Source organism: Mustelus asterias, chromosome 12 (assembly GCF_964213995.1).
Source record: "Mustelus asterias chromosome 12, sMusAst1.hap1.1, whole genome shotgun sequence".
Taxonomy (NCBI): Eukaryota; Metazoa; Chordata; class Chondrichthyes; order Carcharhiniformes; family Triakidae; genus Mustelus; species Mustelus asterias.
Window position 1 is genome coordinate 21,630,810 of NC_135812.1, and position 17,810 is coordinate 21,648,619.

The window sequence follows — 17,810 nt, forward strand, 5'->3', positions numbered from 1 at the left end:
ATCACTATTAACTCTCTTAGCCATCAATCAGAATGAGGATGGGGGCAAGTTCTCTGGTCGAAGAGATTGGACCAGTAGAAATTTAAGGACACTGGAAGATTCACCCTGGCTTGGCTGGGAGAAGGCGGCGCTAGAGTGTTTCTTGCTGTTGGAAATCGGTTCAGTAATTCTCAAAAGCCTATGGGAAAGGACTTGTGATGGACACGGACATTACAACTCAGAGAAGCAGGGAGAAGTGAGTCTGTTGGAAGCTTGGAATAACTTGGGACTGGTTCCTGTAAAGACTACAATTCTGCGGAGAGCGTGGTGTAACACAAAGGCAGCAGGGGATTTTCAATCGTGGTAGGAAGTTAAGAGGGGATATCTTTTCTGTAGTTTAGTGTATTAGTTGCCTACAAAGTAATGTTTATTTAATGTTGCTTTTAGTGTATTTGTTGCACTAAACATCTTAGAAAGTGAATATCTTGTGCAATCCTTTAAAATGGTTCCTCGGAATTCAAATTTCTTTATCATAACCATTTTTGGAAGTTTAGAATAATTGTGTTCATAGCCTGCAGCAGATATGCCTCTTTGGTTCTGGAGGCAATTCCTACTTAAAAGTGGAAATGCTGCCTCAGCTAAAAGAAAGCCAACCCGTCACAAGAGGAATTATTTCCAGGCTCAATGCAAGCCCCAGGGTTCCCTATTCCATTCTGACACTACACAAACTGCATCAGAAATAAATGGCCACATATTTTAAGGCTTTTTGGTGGCATGAGAGAAAGTGGTGATGGGAAAAGTTAAAGTTAAAAGTTTATTTATTGGTCACAAGTAAGGCTTACATTAACACTACAATTAAGTTACTCTGAAATTCCCCTAGTTTCCACACTCCGGCACCTGTTCAGGTTAATGCACCTAACCAGCACATCTTTCAGACTGATAGCAGAAACCGGAGCACCCGGAGGAAACCCATGCAGACACGGGGAGAACTTGCAAACTCCACACAGACAGTGACCCAAGCCGGGAATCAAACCTGGGTCCCTGGCGCTGTGAGGCAGCAGTGCCAACCACTGTGCGAGGACAGGTATAAAGCAATAGAACAATTCTCACTGGATGCACCTGCATTTGAAAAAAAACTCAAGTCTCTCTTCATGGGCTGGAAAGCTACTAAAAATATACATCTCTAGGAAGCCTACGTTCAATTATCATTTAACTCCAAATATATTGCTCCCACTCATAACACCATTAACACTTTGAAGCATCCTGAAAGAATATTCTTAATTGAAGATCAGAATCAATCCTGCCCCATCAGAAAAAAAACCCCATCAACCCAACAACATACAATGACAGAAAAATTGGAATCAACTCAAAATTGTGCTACCTGGTGAAGGATGTAGTGAATGGAGAATAGAGAAAATATAACAAGAGGTCAAAAAAAAGAAAATAGCATTTCTTTACACAATCAAACATATTTCCGAAAGTAATCATAAGGCCGCAATAACCACAATCAGCAGTACTATGGAAACATTAATGTACCTATTTGGTTTTTTACTGATTGTCCCTTCTCCACCTCTTCAGCCACTTTTTCCTTGGACAACCTCATTACTGTGACATTGTCTTCCTCCATATCTTCGTGATTTATGTCATCATCTTGATCTTCTTCCTCCTCCTCCTCTTCTTCTTCACTACTATCATCACTTTCTCCAATATCATCCATGCCTTCTGTGAACTTCTCAAAATCCTTAATTTTTTGGAAGTCAAAATTACATTTTTTCATCGTATTACACAAAGGTTCTACGTCTGTCTCCTCTTCCTCGTCATCTTCAGTGCTTTCAAAATCTTCAGCTTGCTCTTCCTCTTCATCTAACAATGACGAACACAAAACATTAAAAAATTAAAACTGGTTTCTTAAGATTTCATGCTTTTGCCTCCTTACTCAGGAAATATTTTGCATAACTCAGAAACATCCTTTCAACGTGTACATAAAATGTTTTTGCAAAATAATTCATAACTCCCCATCTAAATGTTTATACTGCATGGCCTCCTTTGAATTTCCTGATGACTTTGTTAAAACTGTAGGTGAAATGACAATCCTCAGCATCTTAGGCTGGCAGCACTCTGGCAGATTATTTTACAAAAATTATTTTAAAAACCATAAGATTAACCGGATGGTCCAAATTGGTGGGAATATTGCTGCTAAGTTAGGTTACTTTGAGGTATACACATGTTTTCAAAATGTGGTAGGCTTACACGAAGAGAATTCATGGTCACAGACACCATCAAATGTTTAAAGCAAACAGTGCCAACATTGATAGCTATATGAGCTGCACAGTACCCAAGATGGAATTCAAGGAGATTCAATGCCTTTTCTTGAAATAGTTTTTTTCTTATTATTTCTACGACCTGATGCACTGGACAACTTCCAAAAGACAAAGTCATGAGTTGCACAGCCTTGTGACCAGCAAATATTTAATAAATAATTCACACGGACAGCATAAAGCCACCTCTATTTAAAGTGACTTGAAGTCAACTGCAAGGTATTTGAGACCTACAACCATTACAATAATTTCTATTTAATTGTCAGCTGCTTACTTTGGCAAGCGAATTCTACTCTCATTGCAGGATATATTTAAAGCCCAACCCACCCTTGGTACATGCCATTTTAATTACATAACTTTTATTTGTTCATAATCCAAACATAGCTCATTAAAATTAGAAAAACACATTTTGGAATTCAACTTACAGTAGATAAAAATAAATGGAAATGTGCACAGAAATGGTTACTGAATATTAACTCTGAATTCCTAATAACGGAGGAACACTCCTGTATTTTTGATAATGTATTTTCGACAATGTATTTTCAAACTAAAATACTTTTTTGTAAAGTTTCTGTTCTCTCATTTTAAAGTTAGAAAATTGAGAAAGTCATAACCTTGTGACAAAAATAAATTACTTCTACAAGATATATGAACTTTATAGCTAATAGTTGAGTTGGATCTGAATCCCAAAAGCATATGGTGTTATTAGGCCTGCTTGAAACTATGAAAGCGCTCAAGCATATCACCTACCTGAGGAGCCAGGCAAAGAATTCTCCCCACCTTCTTCCCGCAATGCCTTTCGAGAGGTTGTCTTCCCAGCATACCTCTTGTCTGTATCAGACAGCAAAACTGAAGCATGTTTCCGCAGTTTACTGTCAAATGTCCAGTCATCCTCCCCCTCATCAAATCTGTCAATGACTTTGGCAATTGTTGCTGCAAAGCAAAGAGAAAACTTTAGCCCTGGCATGCACTTGGTTTTAAGAGCAAGACAATGTAGTTCTAGCTCAGATATAAATAACTCAGATCCACTCCAATAAATGCTGCAAGGTTGTCTCATTAGAGAATTGTTCGTGATGCAATATTCCTTAATTGACACAGGTGACAGTTACAATTTACTTCTAGTGATTGTTTTAAAAGATTTTCTGCCACCTTGCTCGGACTGACATTTGCAGAGTTGGTGGATTGGGTAGGCTGCCATTGTCTGTTGCTTCATCTGTAGTCTGATTTCCCATCAATAGCTGCCCATAGGACAGTCACACTTGTTTCAGCACTATGTCGGACACTCCAGCCAATTGAAAGGAAGAGCTGGTTTAGCATTGCAAACCTCAGCAGTACCCTGGACACCACAGTCAATGATACAATATGCCTTTCGTTCCTGAACAAAAATGGTTCTTTCATCTACATCTGTTTAAAAAAAAGGTTTTGTGTGAAATGGTGTGTGGTACAATGTAATCATCCTCACTGCTCACACTGCAGTCAAATACCCACAAACACCTCATAAAACCTGCAACTCCTTCATTCTTTTCACCAATATTTCTTATTTGCTGGGCTGATGGATTAGAATTACAGCTACCCAAAATTTGTTGAAATCAATTTTCTTGGCATTGTTGATGGCCAAATCCCAAATGGAAAAATGGTGATTTTCCAAACAGGTTGTGACTGGCTTCATTGTAGCACAATAAGTTCAATCAGTGGGCCAGCAATAGTTTGATATGAGGTGCCTGGTGGAATTCCTGTGAACAGCTCCACTTTGGTCAGAGGTACAATTTGGCAACAAGGAGAACCACTGGAGATAATTAATCAGAGTTCTATTTAAGAGTTAGGGTTCAAAGTAGCAAATTTGCACGTGGTGGAAAGTAATCAATGCATGCAAGACTTTTTAATACATATATAGTTTTAGTATGTTGAAACTGCTTCCAAATCTAATGTTTCAACATGTGGTTAACAGTTATGCATGAAGTCACAAGCCTGTTTAAAGCTCTACTTCATATGATACTTGCATTTTGAGAAAAATGCTATTGACTATAGTCATTTTTTAACAAAACCCCTTAATTTACAACATCCTAAAATCGTTAAACATTTCTGTACAGCATGAAATAGCCAGCATTACAGCATATTACATAATAGGCCACAGATGTGATAACTATAAACCAGTCTATCATCTCGATGAAACTAGTAAATATATGTAACTTTACCTCCGATTCAGCAATTAAACTATTACTGCTGAAAAAAAAAAGACATGCTGTCAAAGCTCTTTGCCTTGCAGCCATCATGACAGTTTACAAGAATATCAAAAGTAAAGGGAAGAACAATTTATACTGGCTGAGAAGCGAATGTTGTTGGTTGGCGAGTAAACTCGCTGATTCTGTCACCTTTGCAGATAGAAAAAGCACGTCCACCCTCTTCAACTAAATAAAAGCTTGGAAGACTGCCATTCTCTGCCCCCACAGCAATGCCTTAAATCAGAGTCAACCTGCCTGTTTGAATCTGGACAAAAGCTTGGCAGTTAACCATCCCTGGTGCATTCACCATGGAATGCCTTTACCAATCAGAGTCCATATGCCAATCAACTGGCACTCACTTCTCATACAGTATAAATTGTTGTGCCCTTTAATATTTGTATTCTTGAAAACTGTTCTGATAGTGAAGAAAAGCTTCGACAACATGTCTCTTTTTTCAACAATATTCAAGTTCTGTATTACCAAATTAATAGAACCATTCTTTGACATTTCCAAAACATTGAATTACAGGTAATCACCAAGCTGTGTGCAGTATACTAGTATCAAAATAATCTTTCAATTTAAAAAGTAGCATTAAAATTATGAAACTGAAAGAGAAAATGCTGGAAAATCTCAGGAGGTCTGGTAGCATCTGTAAGGAGAGAAAAGAGCTAACGTTTCGAGTCCAGATGACCCTTTGTCAAAGCCAAAAGGGTCATCTGGACTCGAAAAGTCAGCTCTTTTCTCTCCTTACAGATGCTGCCAGACCTGCTGAGATTTTCCAGCATTTTCTCTTTTGGTTTCAGATTCCAGCATCCGCAGTCATTTGCTTTTATTAAAATTATGAAGCCTGAAGATAATAAGCTTTAAAAATTGAGGCGAGAAGAAAATGAAAAATAGTGAAAGGCTTCAACAGCTCAAGCAATAAGAACAATGTTGGACCAGGAAAGCTGTGAATGGAAGAGCAAGGAGCTTTTTGTCATCTGAACTACCTTCTATTGGTTATTTTGTACTGTTTCACAAGTCACTAAAATGAAGCAGCAGACATATATTAGATCACAAAACACACCCTGACTATCCCAGCCTACCACCAGAATTGTGCATATGTATCACCAACAGGGGACAGATCAAGGTGAAATAACATATGGAAAACACTTAATGCCAAGCTGTTAAATATGAAAATGTGAGAAACTGACGAGCACAGGTGAAAATGAGTTGCGATTAGGATTAATTTAATACTCAAAAGGCTTGCAATTAAATATTGTGTTTATGGAAGAATAAAAATTCCATTTATTACATTTTGTCAGCATTATTGTTAGCACAGAGAGCACTTTAGTGCCTCCCATCTCTTTATTGAAAGTGCCTTCCAAATCCCTCTAGAGAATTGGGTCCACCATCATGAAAATCACATTAGTGGAAATTACAGTTAGGAATTATGACCTGGCACAGCCCCAATTGCCCTATATTTTCATAATGTATTGAAGCTGGTTTAATTTTTAGCTGTGATTCACTGGAACTGTAAATATTATAAAATAAATGCAAGTACGTGGTCTTAATACCAAGCAGATATTGACTTCCCACTTTAACTCTTTTTCAGATTTAATTGGGAAAAGCTTTGAAGCAAGATGATACTCGAGTGTGTCAGTGATTCACAGAGCTCAGTGTACAAAAAGCTGAAGCTCTGGCCCATCTGAAAGAGTTTGTTTTTCAGAACCTTGGCTGACACTCCAGCGCAAAGCTGAAAGAGTGTAACACTGGATGTCGTTTCTCAATGGCACATTGAACCAAGGTTACAACTGCCCTTCTAAATGGAAATGAGAGATGTTCTAGCACAATTTGAAGAAAAGCCAGGTTGCCTCAGCACCCCATCTGATTACTTACTCTCAAGGAAATTTGGCATGTCAGCTACGACTCTCACCAACTTTTACAGATGCACCATAGAAAGCATTCTTTCTGGTTGTATCACAGCTTGGTATGGCTCCTGCTCTGCCCAAAACCGCAAGAAACTATAAAAGGTCGTGAATGTAGCCCAATGCATCACACAAACCAGCCTCTTACCCATTGACTCTGTCTACACTTCCCACTGCCTCAGAGAAGCAGCCAGCATAATTAAGGACCCCAAGCACCCCGGACATTCTCTCTTCCGTCAGGAAAAAGATACAAAAGTCTGAGGTCGAGTACCAACCGACTCAAGAACAGCTTCTTCCCTGCTGCCATCAGGCTTATGAATGGGCCTACCTTGCATTAAGCTGCTCTTTCTCTACACCCTAGCTATGACTGTAACACTACCCTATGCCCTCTCTCGTTTCCTTCTCTATGGACGGTATGCTTTGTCTGTATAGTGCACAAGAAATAATACTTTTCACTGTATGCTAATACATGTGACAATAATAAATCAAATCAATCAACACAACTAACACTGTTAAGTTTTTCTCATTGCTATTTGTGGGACCTTATTTTGTATAAATTTGTTAAATGTTTCCCCACACTATAACAGTAACTATATTAAAAGTAATTCAGAGACTGAAGCACTCTGGACATCCCATAGATGTGACGGCTTTATACACATGCAAATATTTATTTTCCACTTTTACAGTTGAATGTAGGCAAAGCCCCAAAACTGAACTTCATGTAAACAAAAACCACTGAAATAAAACTTCTAAAAATCCTTTAATGGGATGCGGGTGTCACCTGCTGGGCCAGCATTTTTGCCATCCATGCAAATTAACAGCATGCATCTCCACATTTATAAATATAAAATCCGGAAATGAGTGTGTCGAATATACATTAAAATAATTGTATGATTTCACATCTGTTAGGTTTTAGCTGCAAACAAGTCTAGCATTTGTACCACAATACAGTTCCAACTTCAGTGCAGAAAACCACACAAGATTAAATCAACTACAGGTCAACTGATGCTGAGAAGCTGGAAAGCTGTTTGAAGAAAGAATCATTTAATTCTAATTAAAAAGGGAAAAAAAGACTTGCATTTATAAAGTGCTCTTCACAGCCACCTAATGACTCAAGGGGTTTTGCCGTCAATGAAGTACTTTTGGAAGTGTAGTCACTGTTGTAATATAAGAAACATGCAACCAATTTGTACAGCAACCTCTCTCAAATAGCAATGTGATAATGACCACATAATCTGTCTTTTGTAATGCTGAGGCTTGGTCAGTGGGGATAAACCCCTGCTCTTCTTCAAAATAATGTATGGGGTCTTGTGCAGCCAAGTAGGCAGTGGGCCCCTGGTTTAACACCTGAAATGTGAGGGTAGGATAGAACTTCAAGGCTATGGACAAATTGGTAGAATGGGCAGACATGTGGTAGGTGAGATTTAATGCAGAGAAATGTGAAGTGGGACATTTTGGTCAGAGGAGAGGCAATACAAGATAAAAGGGTACAATTTTAAAGTGGGTCCAGGAGCAGAGGGACCTAGGGTATAATCTGAGGAAATCGCTGAAGGTGGCAGGGCAGGTTGAGAAAGTGGTTAATGAAGAACGCGAGATCTTGGGCTTTATAAATAGGGGAGTAATGAAGCTCTGATAAATCTAACACTGGTTTTGACCTCAATTGCAATATGGTTTCTAGTTCTGGGCAGCACACTTGAGGGAAGATGTGAAAACATTAAGGTGGTTGCAGAAAAGATTCATGAGAGTAGTACAAGCAATGTGGAATTTCAGTTCTGTGGATGGGTTAGAGAAGCTGTGGCTGTTCTCCTGGAGACAGACAGTTGAGAGGAGACTTGATGGAGCAGTTCATGCCTGAGGGGAATCTGGGCAGAGTTGCTGGGAAATCTGTTCCCACGGCGGAAGGATTAAGAACTAGAGGGCACAGATTTACAGTAATGGCGAAAGAAGCAATGGTAACATGAGGAAAAGCTGTTATGCAGCGAGTGGCCAGGATCTGGAAGGCACTGCCTGGGAGCCTGCTGCATACGGGTTCAACCAGGACACTCAAGAGGGAGTTGGATTATTATCTGAAAAGGAAAATATGTAGGGCTACAGGGAGAAGGTGGGAAAGTGGAACAGGGTGAACTGCTCCTTCAGAGAATCATCGCAGACACAATGAGCCAAATGGTCACTTTGTGTTCTAGTCATTCTATTACTCTATGACACGTCATCTGAAAGACAACACCAATGATAATGCAGCAGTCTTTCAGAACTACATCTGGAGTGGATCTTGAACCCAGCACCTTATGATTCTGAGGCGAGAGTACTACCTGCTGAGCCATGGGTGACACAACTTGTAATTACATAGCACCGTTAATGCAATTAGACATCTCAAGATACATCACAGCAGAGTTGAATCATAGAATCCCTACAGTACAGAAGGAGGCCATTTGGCCCATCGCGTCTGTACCAACCACAATCCCATCCAGGCCCTATTCCTGTCACCCTACACATTTACCCTGTTAATCCCCCTGACACTAGGGGGCATAGCCAATCAACCTAACTCGCACATCTTTGGACTCTGGGAGGAAATCAGGGCACCTGGAGGAAACCCACGCAGACACGGGGAGAAAGTGCAAACTCCACACAGACAAGGAAATCAGGGCACCTGGAGGAAACCCACGCAGACACGGGGAGAAAGTGCAAACTCCACACAGACAGTGACCCGAGGTCGGAATTGAATCTGGGTCCCTGATGTTGTGATGCAGCAGTGCTAACCACTGTGCCACCGTGCCGCCCATAGAGTTATAAAGCAAGATTGGATACCAAAGCAAATATTAAGGCAGACGGCCAAAGGTTAGGTGAAAGAGGTTGGTTTAAAGGAGTGTCTTCAAGGAAGAGAGATGGAGAGGTTGAGAGAGAATTCCGGAGTCTGAAGTCATGACCATTAATGGTGAGCAATTAAAATTGGAGATGATAAAGAGGTCAGAAATAAAATGCAGATATTTCAGAGGATTGAGAGATGGAGGGGAAAGGGATCGGTGAGGCATGGAGGAAATTCAAGGCATTTTTCGAATTGGAGCCAATGTAGATTAGTTAGCACAGGGATGATGGGTGAAATGGACTTGTCATGAGCAAGAACACTGGCAACAAAACGTAGGTGACATAGAGAAAAAACACTAACATTGATATAGAATTGTTAACACTGTCAAGGTACCCCAAAATACTTTCCTACCAATATTTTTTGGGATGTATAGTCGATGCTGTTACAGATGCAAATGCAAAAGCCAATTTGTGCACAGCAAGGCTCTACAAGCAGCACTGAGAATAATGACCATTAACCTGTTTTGCTTATATTGGATGAAGGGTAAATGTTGGACTGGAGGAAAATTCCCATACTTTTCTTTGAAAAACATGACAGGATTTTTTTTAACATTCACATGAACTAAGAAATAATCTTTGCTTAATGCTAATTCAAAATACTGGTACCTCCAACAATGCAGCTCTGAAATGCCAACCCCAGTTTCAGTATTCAAAACCCCGAGCATGAGGGCTTGAAGTCAGGGGAAAGAACACCATTACTGAGCTGCTGGAAAATTAAGCTTATGATTGGCAAATGATGTAAAACTTAGAAAAGTACAGTCTAATGCATGTATCTGGAAGGTGCACAAACAATGCTGTGAAGCGATAGGTGGAGCAAATAGGATGTACTTATGGAACAATTGACCAGAAGATATGTCCTATAGTTTTATCCTGAAATAAAGACCTTTAGCTTATGTTTAAAAAAAATATACATTCAATTTTGGTTTCCTCATATGGTGAGTGGTTTTGGAAAGGGTGCAGATGAGGACCACAGAGTTTGAAGTATCTTAATTACCAAAGTAAGCTCAAACAACTGGGATGCTACACTTAAAAGAAAAATATATTTAGAAGCAACTTGATCTAGATTTAAAAGACAGAGAAATTGTGTTTGTGTTTACAGTCTATTTGATCTAAATAGGTGAGGGAGAATCAGAGGTCACAATCTCAAGTGACGCAAGGGCTGTAGTAGTTTTTCATTGTCGAAAGGGTTGTTCTATATTTGTTTGTCTAATTGGCCCAAGTCTTTTTTTGTAGTGTGATTTTATCTTCACAGCAATGTTGAACTAGCACTGTGATCCCAGAGCAGAGAGAGATTGCCTGGAAACTGCATTGTCACACCACTTTTATTTGTCATAACAGAAACAAAATCCTGGGAGGAGGAGGGTTGGATTGACTTCAAACCTGGATTCATAGATTATTATAAAAGCAAAGTACTGCGCGGATGCTGGAATCTGAAACAGAAACTGCTCGAAAATCTCAGCAAGTCTGACAGCATCTCTGGAGATGGACTCTATTCTCTCTCCACAGATGCTGTCAGACATGCTGAGATTTTCCAGCTTTTTCTGTTCATACATTATTAGTTGAAGTGGAGAGGCGAGCTGGATGAACCCAAGGTCTTCCGCCAGCAAACATTGCTACATTACAAAGCACTCAGGAAGCTAAATCCATTTAAGTTAAATGTTTTGAAAGACCATCTGCTTCAGGGTTTTATCCTCTATGTGGCTCAGTGCTTTCTTATGAAGCGCTTTGGAGCTTTTTAAAACCACGTTAAAGGCAATAAATAAATTCAAATTGTTCCAGTAAATATTTAAATTAAGTAGGATAAAAGGATGCTAGTGGGGTGAGCATAAAACACCAACAAAGGCTAGTTGGGCCAAATGGCCTGTTTGCACAATGGTGATGTTTTAACACAGGGAGGAAGCGATGCCCACACCTATATCTGACACTCCCCCACCCCCCAAAAACCCAGGTGAGACTGATCCTCAATTCTAGCTGCTTGTACATGGGACAGAGTAAACGGCAGTATTATAAACACTCCCTGAAGCAGATGGGGTGGCCCTTCCTAAGACAGCACTCACAAACTCTGCCCACTGTTGAAAAGGGCCAAAAACTCCCAAGCAGACTCTGGGCAATGTGCATTTAATAAAAGCAAATTACTGCAGATGCTGGAATCTGAAACCAAAAGAGAAAATTCTGGAAAATCTCAGCAGGTCTGGCAGCATCTGTTAGGTGAGAAAAAAGCTGACGTTTCGAGTCCAGATGACCCTTTGTCAAGGCTAAAAGGCATAGAAAGTGGGAAGTATTTATACTGTTGGAGGAGGAAATGAAAGATGAGTCATAGCCATAGAAACCAGGGGAAAAGATTGCTGATAGCTGTCCATAGAGAGAATAAAGGTTGTGAATGGCCAAATGGCAGAGAAGCTGTAACAGATGGAGATTTTGTGGGGGGGGCGCGGATGGCGCGGCAGAATGGAACAGAGGGAGAATGTAGAAAAGGTGAAGTGGGGGGTAGAAAGGGTAAGGGGAGGGGGGACGAAGTGGGGGGGAGAGGGGGGACGAAGTGGGGGGGGGAGGGGGGACGAAGTGGGGGGGGAGGGGGGACGAAGTGGGGGTGGGAGGGGGGACGAAGTGGGGGTGGGAGGGGGGACGAAGTGGGGGGGGGAGGGGGGACGAAGTGGGGGGGGAGGGGGGACGAAGTGGGGGGGGGAGGGGGGACGAAGTGGGGGGGGGAGGGGGGACGAAGTGGGGGGGGGAGGGGGGACGAAGTGGGGGGGGGAGGGGGGACGAAGTGGGGGGGGGAGGGGGGACGAAGTGGGGGGGGAGGGGGGACGAAGTGGGGGGGGGAGGGGGGACGAAGTGGGGGGGGGAGGGGGGACGAAGTGGGGGGGGGAGGGGGGACGAAGTGGGGGGGGGAGGGGGGACGAAGTGGGGGGGGAGGGGGGACGAAGTGGGGGGGGGAGGGGGGACGAAGTGGGGGGGGGAGGGGGGACGAAGTGGGGGGGGGAGGGGGGACGAAGTGGGGGGGGGAGGGGGGACGAAGTGGGGGGGGGAGGGGGGACGAAGTGGGGGGGGGAGGGGGGACGAAGTGGGGGGGGGAGGGGGGACGAAGTGGGGGGGAGAGGGGGGACGAAGTGGGGGGGGAGGGGGGACGAAGTGGGGGGGGGAGGGGGGACGAAGTGGGGGGGGGAGGGGGGACGAAGTGGGGGGGGAGGGGGGACGAAGTGGGGGGAGGAGGGGGGACGAAGTGGGGGGGGGAGGGGGACGAAGTGGGGGGGGGGAGGGGGGACGAAGTGGGGGGGGGAGGGGGGACGAAGTGGGGGGGGGAGGGGGGACGAAGTGGGGGGGGGAGGGGGGACGAAGTGGGGGGGGGAGGGGGGACGAAGTGGGGGGGGGAGGGGGGACGAAGTGGGGGGGGGAGGGGGGACGAAGTGGGGGGGGGAGGGGGGACGAAGTGGGGGGGGGAGGGGGGACGATGTGGGGGGGTAGGGGGGACGAAGTGGGGGGGGTAGGGGGGACGAAGTGGGGGGGGAGGGGGGACGAAGTGGGGGGGGAGGGGGTACGAAGTGGGGGGGGAGGGGGTACGAAGTGGGGGGGAGGGGGACGAAGTGGGGGGGGAGGGGGGACGAAGTGGGGGGGGAGGGGGGACGAAGTGGGGGGGGAGGGGGGACGAAGTGGGGGGGGGAGGGGGGACGAAGTGGGGGGGGAGGGGGGACGAAGTGGGGGGGGGGGAGGGGGGACGAAGTGGGGGGGGGAGGGGGGACGAAGTGGGGGGGAGGGGGGACGAAGTGGGGGGGGGAGGGGGGACGAAGTGGGGGGGGGAGGGGGACGAAGTGGGGGGGGAGGGGGGACGAAGTGGGGGGGGAGGGGGGACGAAGTGGGGGGGGAGGGGGGACGAAGTGGGGGGGGAGGGGGGACGAAGTGGGGGGGGGGAGGGGGGACGAAGTGGGGGGGGAGGGGGGACGAAGTGGGGGGGAGGGGGGACGAAGTGGGGGGGGAAGGGGGGACGAAGTGGGGGGGGGAGGGGGGACGAAGTGGGGGGGGGAGGGGGGACGAAGTGGGGGGGGGAGGGGGGACGAAGTGGGGGGGGGAGGGGGGACGAAGTGGGGGAGGGGGGACGAAGTGGGGGGGGAGGGGGGACGAAGTGGGGGGGGAGGGGGACGAAGTGGGGGGGGAGGGGGGACAAAGTGGGGGGGGAGGGGGGACGAAGTGGGGGGGGGAGGGGGGACGAAGTGGGGGGGAGGGGGGACGAAGTGGGGGGGGGAGGGGGGACGAAGTGGGGGGGAGGGGGGACGAAGTGGGGGGGGGAGGGGGGACGAAGTGGGGGGGGAGGGGGGACGAAGTGGGGGGGGGAGGGGGACGAAGTGGGGGGGGAGGGGGGACGAAGTGGGGGGGGAGGGGGACGAAGTGGGGGGGGGAGGGGGGACGAAGTGGGGGGGGGGAGGGGGACGAAGTGGGGGGGGGGAGGGACGAAGTGGGGGGGGAGGGGGGACGAAGTGGGGGGGGAGGGGGGACGAAGTGGGGGGGGGAGGGGGGACGAAGTGGGGGGGGAGGGGGGACGAAGTGGGGGGGGGAGTGGGGACGAAGTGGGGGGGGGAGGGGGACGAAGTGGGGGGGGAGGGGGGGACGAAGTGGGGGGGGAGGGGGACGAAGTGGGGGGGGAGGGGGGACGAAGTGGGGGGGGGGGAGGGGGGACGAAGTGGGGGGGGGAGGGGGGACGAAGTGGGGGGGGGAGGGGGGGACGAAGTGGGGGGGGGAGGGGGGACGAAGTGGGGGGGGGAGGGGGGACGAAGTGGGGGGGGGAGGGGGGACGAAGTGGGGGGGGAGGGGGGACGAAGTGGGGGGGGGAGGGGGGACGAAGTGGGGGGGGGAGGGGGGACGAAGTGGGGGGGGAGGGGGGACGAAGTGGGGGGGGGAGTGGGGACGAAGTGGGGGGGGGAGGGGGGACGAAGTGGGGGGGGGAGGGGGGACGAAGTGGGGGGGGAGGGGGGACGAAGTGGGGGGGGGAGGGGGGACGAAGTGGGGGGGGGGAGGGGGGACGAAGTGGGGGGGGAGGGGGGATGAAGTGGGGGGGGGAGGGGGGACGAAGTGGGGGGGGGAGGGGGACGAAGTGGGGGGAGGGGGGACGAAGTGGGGGGGGAGGGGGGATGAAGTGGGGGGGGAGGGGGGGATGAAGTGGGGGGGGAGGGGGGATGAAGTGGGGGGGGAGGGGGGATGAAGTGGGGGGGGAGGGGGATGAAGTGGGGGGGGGAGGGGGGATGAAGTGGGGGGGGGAGGGGGGATGAAGTGGGGGGGGGGAGGGGGGATGAAGTGGGGGGGGGGGAGGGGGGATGAAGTGGGGGGGGGAGGGGGGATGAAGTGGGGGGAGGGGGGACGAAGTGGGGGGGGAGGGGGGATGAAGTGGGGGGGGAGGGGGATGAAGTGGGGGGGAGGGGGGATGAAGTGGGGGGGAGGGGGGATGAAGTGGGGGGGAGGGGGGATGAAGTGGGGGGGAGGAGGGGGATGGTGGGGGGGGGGAGGGGGATGAAGTGGGGGGGGGAGGGGGGATGAAGTGGGGGGGGGAGGGGGGATGAAGTGGGGGGGGAGGGGAGATGAAGTGGGGGGGGAGGGGGGATGAAGTGGGGGGGGGGGGAGGGGGGATGAAGTGGGGGGGGGAGGGGGGATGAAGTGGGGGGGGGGAGGGGGTTGAGTGGGGGGGGGGGGGATGAAGTGGGGGGGGGAGGGGGGATGAGTGGGGGAGGTGTGGGGGGGGGAGGGGTGGACAAGAAAAAAAAATAGAATGAAAACAAAGGGGGCCGAGGTGGGGTAGACCAAATCATCTGAAGATGTTGAATTCAATGTTGAGACCGGAAGGCTGTAACGTGCCTAGCTGGAAGATGAGATGCTGTTCCTCCTGGTTGTGTTGAGCTTCACTACAACATTTCAGCAAGCCAAGGACAGACATGTGGGCATGGGAGCAGGATCATGTGTTAAAATAGCAAGCAACCGGAAGGCCAGGGTCCTGATTGCGCACAGACCAAACGTGCTCAGTAAAGCGATCACCCAGTCTACGCTTGGTCTCTCCGATATAGTGGAGACCACATTGGGAGCAGCGAATGCAATGGACCAAATTGAAAGAGGCGCAAGTGAAACGCTGCTTAACCTGGAATGAATGTTTTGGACCTTGCATGGTGAGCATAGAAGCAAGGGACAGGTGTTACACCTTCTGCGATTGCATGGGAAGGTGCCAAGAGTGACAGGAGAGGTGTTGGGTATAGACTAGGTTATCCCGGAGGGAACAGTCTCTGCGGAATGCTGACAGAGGAAGTGAAGGGAAGATGTGTTTGGTGGTGGCATCACGCTGGAGTTGGCGAAAATGGCAGAGGATTATGCTTTGCATGCGATGGCTGGCGGGGTGAAATGTGAGAACAAGGGGGACTGTATCCTTGTCCTGGGAGAGAGGGGAGGGGGTGAAGGCCATGGCGCGGGAGATGGACTGCACTGTGCATTTAAAACCAACAAAACCAAAGGACTCCAAACCCAGCTGTTAAGTATAAAGTCTCCTTGATTGTCAAGGTTATCAGGAAAACTCACAAGAGTGACAAAAATAGGACTGAAATGATTGCCCATCAATTTTATTCGGACCTTAAACAGATTCCACCTCTGACGAAGAGTCATCTAGACTCGAAACGTTGGCTCTATTCTCTCCCCATAGATGCTGTCAGATCTACTGAGATGCTCCAGCATTTTCTGTTTGTGTTGTAGGCTGCTGTATTTTCCAGGAATTGGGGATTATTCAAGACTCTTGTTGGCGAAAACATTTAAAAGCTCCAGCTGTGAGCCAGAGCCGGGCTGTTTATGCCCAGATCCCGCTGTGACTGCTCGAAGGAGTCAGGGCCTTGAGCGCTCACTCATAGCAACCGCCCGCCGCCAGACCCTCGCTCACACGCCGGCTTCGAAAACATCTGCTTATCGCGACCCACGGGCGACCAATCTCCTCTCCTCCAGCCACGAACCGACCGCGAGCACGGTTACCTTCATCCTGCTCGTCCTCCGGGTCCTGGAACGTGGGCAAAGGGTTCAGCAAATCCTCCAGCTGCTTCGATATGGACGCCGCCATCTTGCCTCCAGCTCGCACTTCCGGTTACAAGGCGGACTTCCGGTCCCCTTCCCCCACCCTGCCTCTCACACACAGGGCTCATCATCACCTCCCATCTACTTTCAGTGTTCAGCTTGTTCCTTCCTTGCTGCAATAACCTTCTTCTGAAATATGTCTTCTTTTCTTCCACTCTCCTAAGCTTAAAGTTTATTTATTAGTGTCACAAGTACATTAACACCGCATTGAAGTTCCTGTGAAAATCTCCCGGTCGCCACATTCCGGCGCCTGTTCGGGTACACTGAGGGAGAATTTTTAAGCAAGGTTAATGCACCTAACCAGCATGTCTTTCGAACATGTCAAGGCACATTTCATGCACTCATGAATGGGAGGCTAATCCCCCTAACTTACACATCTTGGGACACTAAGGGGCAATTTAGCATGGCCAATCCACCTAACCAGCACACCTTTCAGACTTATGGGATGAAACCAGAGCACCCAAAGGAAACCCATGCAGATATGGGATGAACATGCAGACTCCGCACAGACAGTGATCCAAGCCGGGGATCAAACCTCGGTCCCTGGCGCTATGAGGCAGCAGAATAAGAAACTGCATAATTGTGCTGATAACTCATTAATGTTTTGGGGGGATCCGGGTTTGAATCCCGCCGTGACAGATGGTGGAATTTGAATTCAATAAAAAATATCTGGAATTAAGAATCTGCTGGTGACCATAAAACAATTTTCAGAAAAAAAAACACCTGGTTCACTAATGTCCTTTAGGGAAGGAAATCTGCCAACCCTACCTGGTCTGGCCTAATTGTGACTCCAGAGCCACAGTAATGTGGTTGACTCTCAATTGTCCTCCAAGGGCAACTAGGGATGGGCAATAAATGTTGTGGAGATGCTGGCGTTGGACTGGGGTAAACACAATAAATATTGGCCAGCAACACCTATGTCCCACGAATGAATAAAAAAAATCATTATAGAAAAGTTCTGCAGGATATTCATTTTTTCCCCAATTCTATTGCACTGACAGTTTTAACATATTCAAAAATCCCTTATTCCTATAAAATACAGCAGCCTAAACCTGCTTAGGGTCTGAATAAAACTGATAGGCAATCATTTCACTCTTATTTTTCTGTGAGTTTTCCTAAGGTTGAGAACCTTGTCCTATCGACAACCAAGGAGACTTTATTTAATAGTTAATGGCTGTTTCATTTTGATTTGATTTATTATTATCAGATGTATTGGAAAAAGTGAAAGTATTGTTTCTTGCACACTTAACATACCTTCGTAGAGTATATAGGGGAGAAGGAAAGGAGAGGGTGCAGAATATAGTGTTTTTGATTTGATTTATTATTGTCATATGTATTAGCCTACAGTGAAAAGTGTTGTTTCTTGCTTTCCATACAAAGTATACCGTTCCTAGAGTAGGAAAGGAGAGAGTGTAGAATGCAGTGTTACAGTC

General features: G+C 47.6%; 1 protein-coding gene across 1 annotated transcript in view; it reads right to left on the reverse strand.

The window, feature by feature from the left end:
• The window catches only part of aatf (apoptosis antagonizing transcription factor), a 104,951-nt gene extending 88,530 nt beyond the window's left edge, over nt 1–16,421 (reverse strand). Inside the window, exons 1-3 of the mRNA XM_078224913.1 lie at nt 16,279–16,421; nt 3,048–3,230; nt 1,516–1,842 (exon numbers count right to left, since the gene is read on the reverse strand). Coding sequence (XP_078081039.1) covers nt 1,516–1,842; nt 3,048–3,230; nt 16,279–16,363 — 595 coding nt within the window. The 5' untranslated portion in view covers nt 16,364–16,421. The remainder of the gene's footprint in view (nt 1–1,515; nt 1,843–3,047; nt 3,231–16,278) is intronic.
• Nucleotides 16,422–17,810: the final 1,389 nt, after the last annotated feature.